Source organism: Primulina huaijiensis, chromosome 17 (genome assembly GCF_012295235.1).
Source record: "Primulina huaijiensis isolate GDHJ02 chromosome 17, ASM1229523v2, whole genome shotgun sequence".
NCBI classification, from domain to species: domain Eukaryota; kingdom Viridiplantae; phylum Streptophyta; class Magnoliopsida; order Lamiales; family Gesneriaceae; genus Primulina; species Primulina huaijiensis.
In genome coordinates, this window is record NC_133322.1 from 7,333,006 (window position 1) to 7,341,783 (window position 8,778).

General features: G+C 35.2%; 1 protein-coding gene across 2 annotated transcripts in view; it reads right to left on the bottom strand.

Moving 5' to 3' along the window:
• Nucleotides 1-261: 261 nt before the first annotated feature.
• LOC140963309 (uncharacterized) overlaps nt 262-8,778 on the bottom strand; it is a 10,586-nt gene continuing 2,069 nt past the window's right edge. The window contains exons 2-6 of one of the 2 annotated variants that reach the window (XM_073422594.1): nt 8,161-8,664; nt 7,929-8,078; nt 2,706-2,801; nt 1,281-1,717; nt 262-1,113 (exon numbers count right to left, since the gene is read on the bottom strand). In XM_073422594.1, coding sequence (XP_073278695.1) covers nt 502-1,113; nt 1,281-1,717; nt 2,706-2,801; nt 7,929-8,078; nt 8,161-8,664 — 1,799 coding nt within the window. In that variant the 3' untranslated portion in view covers nt 262-501. The remainder of the gene's footprint in view (nt 1,114-1,280; nt 1,718-2,705; nt 2,802-7,928; nt 8,079-8,160; nt 8,665-8,778) is intronic. The other variant, XM_073422595.1, reaches the window with a different exon arrangement.

Consider the following 8,778-nt stretch of genomic DNA (forward strand, 5'->3'; position numbering starts at 1 on the left):
CAAAGATTATATCTCGCAAATATATTAAAATAATTATTTTTCTTAGGCTAATCTCATATAAGTCATCTATATGTTATTCTTATGAAAAATCATACTTCCAAAATATAAATATATTGATTTTGACGTAACATATGGATTTTAAAACAAAATCCCACTTATTAAATGTTACTAAATATCCTCGGAAGCGTATGGAACATGATAACACTTCAAAATGTTTAGTTTTTCGTAGCCCCAATAGTCGTGTAAGAGATTACTTGAAGTTTTTGTGTGCGTCGTGCAAAGTGATTCTTGTTCAATGTCACGTTAATCTCCCCTTATCCATTCAAATTAACAGTGTTCATCAATTCTCTAATAAATTAGAAATTTTGGCTTTTCATCTGCTTCCATGGTTGGGAGGTGATGAGTTGTCTTACAGAATCAATGGAACAAACACCGAAGTACTTTTCCTCCTCGTACACATAAAAATGAAGTGAGAAGTCTTTATTTGCCTGTTTCTTCATTTTAATACAGTTTGCGAGGACTTTTCTCCCGAAAAATTCCTGGTCCATATGTTGAATACATCGCAGCTATCAGGAGGGGGAATTGCGAGAACACGAACGATGCCACGGGGAAAAAAGCCAATACGGCCATTGGTATGAGAAACAACTTAGATTCGTGCCTCAATGTGATATATATAGCTGAACTGAAGGCGATCATCATTGATATAATAGAAGTGAAGAGGGTAAGCAAGCCGATACATAATCTGGTTGGCAAGACATACAAAAAATCTTGTTCTGCGTACCGGGAAGTAAGGATGGATAAGAACATGAGCAGGGATGTGGTGGATGAGAACAAAGAAACGGAGTCTGATAAGGCAAAAGTAATGAACCAAGCGTTCTCCACGAAAACTGGTATGCCATTCCCATTAACTCCACCCGGCACTGTAAAAGGTGCAGCAAACACGACTGTAGCAATCAAAGCAGCAGCAATGGTACACGATGTTGCGGTGTCTTTCATCCATTTCTCCCCTTGAGATTTCAACTCTTGGTGCTTCTCGGTAAACAACATCTGAGGAGTTTTTCCTTCTTTGTTTGGCGACGTCCTACGGGACGGGGTGACAAATTTTTCCATTTCCTGTACCAAAGGTGATGAATTTGTGAGCACAAAATGGCAGTCAGTGTGCGATTTAATATAAATAACCACGCATTTTTATCAAGATAAGCATTTGGTCTACTTGGGATGCTTAAAAATGCGCAGGAGATGATTTTATAATGGTGTGCTAGATATAATAAGCACCGTACCTTAAACCAATGTAGTTCACGTTGCATTTGCAAAGCTGCACCAGATACGAGATTGAGCTTATGAGTAGGGGCTTGTTCCCCACACATATGCATATAATTGTTATTGGAAGAGTCGATACAGTCGTAAAAAAAATGTTTTCCCTCCTTCATCTGATGGAGGAGATTGAAAACATTTTCTGAGCGTGCTCTAGCCGCGACATGAAATATAGTAACTTCCGTTTTTGTGTCTGTAGTATTAATAGCGGTCGGAAACATGTCTAAGATCACCTCGACAACCTCGCGGATGTTGTTTTGTGCAGCCAAAGATAAGGCCCTTCCATATATAGTTGAAGCCTCACTAGAAGGCAAAGATTCTAGTGCCCTACATAGGCATTTGACGAGACCAAGTGCTTGTTGATGCATTACTTTCTTATCCTTGATCTTCTTCACAAAAGGAACTGTAATATATTGGCGAAAAGTAGTGGCTGAGAACATGGAGTACTTAGAGCATAAATTCGGTATGCAGATAGAAGTTGCAAAATTCCTTGAAACAACCTATGCTTCATAATTTGAATAGTATATAGTTGGTTTCAGAAAACATCAAATACAAGGATTTCACATGTATTTTATGTAGTTCTACATATGTTTTATTTTATTTAACAGAGAAATATTTTTCCCCTGTAAAATATAGGCAAATCTTAGTATAACATCTTTCCTGACTTTCAATAAAGTTTCGGTTTATTGTTATTTAATTTTTCGAAATTATGTTTTATTGCAACAATTGACATTTTTTCGCTATTTCTAACCATTTTCACAAGAGAAATTATACATTTGGTCTCATAACTTGCATACAGTTTTGGTCATGTTATCGGTCAATTTACGGTTTTAGTTCAAGGACTTACACTTTTTTTTTCAATTTAATCATTTTTTTACCGGAGTAATGATATGACATCGGATATCTCAACAATGTTCGATGTCATGTCTACAAATGTTTGTGGTATGCCATTATTTTCCGACGACGCATCAGCACTCTTATGAAAAAAATACTAAAATCGACATGGTCAACACTTCAACAAATATTTTTTAAAAAACAAATATTAAAAGTATGAAGCAAGCCAAGTTATTGTACCAACATCTCATTCTGACCAATTGAAGGAGCCAACCCTTAATCTTAAGAGAATTGCCGTTGTAGCACCAAAATCCCTATATTATTTATTTTCTTAATGAAAACATGAGAATAAAACTGAAAAATTCAAATTCCTTTTTTTCCTTTTACATATTGAATGCTGAAAAATACCTAGGAATTTAGGTGGCAGTTTGTTAGTTGAAAGGTGAAAATGATATAATTAATAAACAGGAGTTAAATAAACATCAGCTATAATTCTAAGTCGAAAATTAAACCCGAAAAAAGTTTTATCGAGTGAATTAAGGAAGTAAAACACTTACTTTTATAAATAATGTCAGACCAGTGGAATTTCTTGGTTGCTCCATCATTGGAAAGTAAATTTTCAATGTCATTAATTGTTGACGGCAAAGCAATACCTTGAGAATATAAGAGAGAAAAATTAATGAAATCATTTATCGAACTTCAAGGAGATAGATTCACAATATTCTCTCTATTGGGACAAATTAATTGTATATCATGCTTCATAGGGAAAAACAAAGAAAAAAATATTAAATGGACCAATGTGATTCGAAAAATTGTAATTCGATAGCAATTGCCAATGGTTGATGGTTGCAGAGTAGTTTCTGTGGAAGTAATTAATACACAACTGCATTCCGGGGAATTATATGCACAAGGAACATTACAAATCGAAGCAATTTCAAACATTCTTAAATTAGAGAGAGCATAATGTTGTGAGGTTATCTTGTGAGAATAGGAGAAAATATTTTTCTCGGTTATACTCTGGGATAAAGATTGTGAGATATCGAGTTTATTGTGGTAAACACTTGTAATATTTCTCCATGTTATAAAGATTTGTAGTAATTCTGAAGATGTAACCTATATTAGATGAACCACGTAAATATTTGTGTACTTGTTAATTATTTTATTCTGCAATTTTTTCATTATATTATCATAAAGGGTCATCGCTTAGGTACAATATCCAATAACTGATATCAGAGTCTTGTTGTAAAATTTCTTAGAATTATGAGTATGCTCTGTGGTGGCAGGTTTGTCTAATATTTCACATTAGAAAAGATTTTTTAGATTTTTTGCTAAGGCTAGAAAAGCGATGACCAAAGATGATGGATCGAGATCGGGAATCAATAAGTTCGACGGAACATATTTTTCACTCTAGCGGTTACAGACTAGAGATTATCTGTATAGCAAGAAGTTGCATTACCTCTATCAAGAAAGAAGTAGGAAAAGATGGATGATGATGACTAGGAGCTCCTTGACCGACATGTGTTAGGTGTAATACAATTAACTCTAATGAAGAACATGACACATAACGTGGCGGAGACAAAAACAATAGAAAAGATTATGTCCATTTTATTGGACATGTATGAGAAGCCATCAGAAAACAACAAAATACATATCATGAAAAAGTTATTCAACTTGAAAATGAGAGAAAGTGCTTCGGTGGCTAAATACATCAATGAGTTCAACACGATTGTTTCTCAGCTAAATCGGTTGAAATTAATTTTGATAATGAGATTCATACACTTATTCTTTTGGCATCTTTACCAAATGTTTGGGAACCAATACAGGCAGCGGTTAACAATTCTGTTGGAAAAAAAAAAAAAACAACAATTCAATGATGTTAGATATCAAATTTTTGCTGAAGAAGTTATCAAGATGGATTCGTGTGAAAGAAAATCACCGAGATATGCTCTAAATCTCGAGAATAGATGAAGGGGTAGGAGTGGCGAAAAATGATCTAATCGATGACACGGTAAATCCAAGTCAAGAAATGGAAAAGACAAAAGTAACTTTGAAAAGAATTTTAAGTGCTGGAATTGTAGTAAAAATGGTCACTTAAAAAGAACTGTAAATCAATAAAGAATAATACAAATACTGTTACTGAAGAGATACATGATGCTCTATTACTGTCCATGGAAAGCTCGGTTGATTCTTTGGTTATGGACTCAAGAGCTTTGTTTTGTACCACTGGTAATCGTGATGTATTCGCTAATTACATCACTGGAAGTTACGAAAATGTTTTTTTGGCTGAGGAAAAACCTTTGGAAATAGTTTGTCTGAGTGATGTACGGATGGAGATGTCAAATGGATCTGTCTAAAAAATCAACAAAGTAAGCCATGTACAAAAATTGATATGCAATCTGATCTCAGTGGGACAACTCGACGACGAAGACCATAACATGAACTTTGGGGATGGTTCCTAGAAAGTGAACAAAAGAGCCATGATTGTTGTTCGAGGAAAGAAAATTGGAATACTTTATATGACTTTCAGTTGCAGAGATACATTAGCAGTCGTGGATGCTGGAGCTAATTCAAATATAGCATTGTTAGCTTGGGCATATGAGTGAGAAGAGAATGAAAATGCTTGAATCAAACGAGAAGCTATCGAAATTAAAGATCGTTGAACACAAACTATGTGAAAGCTATATATTTGGAAAGCAAAAAAAATGAGAGTTTTTCAAAAGGCTGTAGAGTACCAAAAACAGCAAAGTTGGAGCTGGTTCATACTGATGTATGGGGACCATCTCATGTGACATCTGTTGGAAGCTCAAGTTATTATGTCACATTTATCGATGATTCGAGTCAGAAAGTGTGGGTTTATTTTTTGAAAAATAAATATGATGTTTATGAGATCTTGAAAAGATGGAAAGTCATGGTTGAGAATGAGACCAACTTGAAGGTGAAGTTCTTATGATCTAATAATGGTGGTGAATACGAAGATGATGAGTTCAAGAAATATTGTGCACAAAACGACATCAAGATGTAGAAAATCATTCCTGGTGCACCTATACAGAATGATGTAGCTGAAATAATGAACACGACCCTGAATGAACATGCTAGGAGTAAGAGATTGCACTCTGGATTACCGAAGTCATTCTGGGCTGATGCTGTTAACGCTGCTACATATATGATCAACAATGGACCTTCGGTACCGCTTGACTACATGATACCCGAAGAGGTATGGATCGGCAAAGAAGTAAACATTTCTTTCTTCAAAGTGTTTGGATGTTTATCCTATGTTCATATTGATTCAGCTAACAGAACAAAATTTGATCCGAAATCAAATAAGTTTTCCTTATTGGTTATGGAGATAATGAGTTTGGTTATCGTTTTTGGAATGACCGAAATCAGAGGATCATTCGGAGCAGAGATATAATATTCAATGAGCAAGTATTGCACAAAGACAAGTCAAGCATTGGAACTAGACATGAATGTCCTAAAGTCAAGAAGTCTGATGAAGTGTTATTGATAGATATTTTTGTGAATGAATCAACAAGCAGTAATCAAGAACATGAAAAAGCAACTGCACAAAATGATGACCCATAAAATCCGATGATTGAACTTAGGAGATCTTTTAGAACAATTACGCCACCTGAGAGATACTCCTCTGCACTTCACTATATTTTGCTGACAGATAAAGGTAAACCGGAGACCTATGAAAAGGCAATGCAAAATGATGATTCAACCGAGTAGGAGTTAGCCATAGAAGATGAGATGGATTCACTGTCATCCAAACAGAAATGGGAATTGACAGAACTTTCGCAAGGGAAAAAGGCATTACATAACAAGTGGATGTACCGGTTAAAAGATGAGCATGATAGCAGCAAGAGGTACAAGGAAAGACTTGTTGTTAAAGGTTTTCAACAAAAAGAAATCACTGATTATACTGAGATTTTCTCTCCAGTATTTAATTTAACATTACTAGGACTATACTCGGATTAGTGGCAAAAGAAGATTTTCATATAGAGAAGTTAGATGTAAAGAGAGTGTTTTTTCATCGTGACCTAGATGAAGAAATTTATATGAAGCAGCCAAAGGGCTTAGAAGCACGAGGAAAAGAGAAAATGGTCTTCATACTTTACAAGAGCTTGTACGGTCTCAAACAAGATCCACGACAGTGGTACAAGAAGTTTGATGGATTCATGAGTAATAATGGTTTCCTGAGGTGTCAGGCTGACCACTGTTGTTATATGAAGAAGCCTGATAGTTTTTATATCATTCTACTACTTTAATAGATGATATGTTGATAGCAGAAGCTTGTCTGGAGGAGATTGATAAACTCAAGAAAGTTATCAAAAGAATTTTTATGAAGGATTTGGGTGTTGCAAAACAAATCTTTGATGATATTTGGAGATATGAAGAATGAAATCTTGAAGTTTTTTCAAGAAGCGTATGTGAAAATTTTGATTAGTAGATTTAATATGGACGAAGCTAAACATGTGAATACTCCTTTAGCTAGTCATTTTAAACTAACCAAAGCACAATCACCATCAACAGAGCAAGACATGCTTATATACAAGATTACTTATGCTTTTGCTGTCGGAAGCATCATGTATGCAATTGTGTGCACAAGAATAGACATAGCACATGCAGTGGGAGCAATATGAGAAAACAACACTGGGAAGCAGTTAAATGAATTCTCAGGTACTTGAAAGCTACTGCTAGTTTAGATTTATGTTTCAGGGGGTCAAATTTGGGTTTACAAAGTTTTTTCGATACCGACATGCGTGGTGACCTGGATGGAAAAAATGCCACTTATATGTGTTCACATTAGGTGGTACGACAGTAAGATGAGTATCTAAGTTGCAAAAGTTTTTTGCGCTTTCGACCACTGAAGTTGAGTACGTTGCAGTTATAAAAGCTAGTAAGGAGATGATTTGATTGACATCTTTTATAGAGGAACTGGGACAGAAGATTGAAAATAACATGTTACATTCTGATAGTCAGAGTGTTTTTTACCAAAAAAATCTTGTTTATCATGCTAAAACAAAGCATATACAGGTTTAGTGCCATTTCATTATATCAAGATTGGAAGATGGAATCCTGATGTTTGAGAAGATTTCTGGAAGTAAAAATCTAGCCGTTATGCTCACAAAGGTTGTGACCATTGACAAACTGAAGTTGTGGATTGCAAGTATAAAAGGCGATATATGAGCTATTACATTAATGGTGTGAAGAGATGATTGAAATCAAGCCTTCAAATGGAAGAAATATTAAATGGACCAATGTGATTTGAAAAATATAAATACAACAACAATTATCAATGGTTGGTGGCTGCAGCGTAATCTCGGTGGAATTATATGCACAACTGCATTCCGAGGAATTATATGCACAAGAAGCTCGTTTCAGTTTAAGACATCCCAAATCAAAGTGAAATTGCTTCTTAAATTAGAAAGAGTAAAGTGTTGTGAGATTCACTTGCGAGAGTCAGAGAAAATATTTTATCGGTTATACTCTAGGGTAGGGATTGTGAAATATTGTGAGTTTTGTTATTATAAACACTTGTAATATTTCTTCATGTTATAAAAATCTGCGTAGCTCCGTAGACTTAACTTATATTGGGTGAACCACATAAATCTGTATGTTCTTATTGATTATTTTATTTCGCAATCTTGGTATTATATTAAAACTCAACATGATTAGTCAGATTACTCAACTAACTATTATACCTGGATGAGATCATATGCACACGTTGCTGAAACCAGATTACCCAAAAGTTTTAAAAAGGAAGGAAAAAAACTTACAGGAGTAGATCCATTTTCTCCACCAACTGAAATTTGCTCCACTTTCGAACACAGAACCCGACCTAGCTAACTCGTACAATGCATCAGTACCAAACTGATTTTTCAATGCAGCCAGATTCGGGTACTTTTGCACCAAATACAGGGCGACATCTGCCATAAATTAATATACATACATTTACATGATCTCAATTCTTGCCAATAAATCAACGACTCCTAAATATAAAATACTCACCGATGTATTGAGAAACTATCACTCCCAATAACAGGGAAGCTCCCAACTGTCCAACAAACGGGCTTCTGTCGATATGTGTCACCTCATCAGCATGTTTCTCGTGGATCCGAATCAAATGCACGAGCATCCCTTTATGGCAATAGGTCGCTGCTATATGAACTGGTAAATAATCCTGTTTATTTAGAATATATAGCAATGCGGCATTTTTTTCCAGTAAAACGTCCGCGATTTTCTTATTTCCGATCATTGCAGACCGGTGTAAAGCTGTGTTCCCGTATGAGTTTTGTATCGCCAGAGCGTCGGGCGTCATTGATTGTAACAATTCTCTTACAAAGACATTGGACTTTTTTCCTACTGCCACAGCTACCAGCAAAGCTGTTTCATCAATTTCACTGATAATGTTCCTTCTTGCCTCTTCATCTTTTTCCAACAATGTCCTCGCTTTAGCCCAATCGGCTCTTGTTATGGCCCTACGCAAGTACAAGTACTTGGTGTAATCCTTACCTGCAAAATTTAACAAGCTAGTATTTGCACATACTTATTATGAATAAAAAAAAATATTTGTAGGATCTGTAATATATTGTCGGGCATATATATATATATATATATATATATATA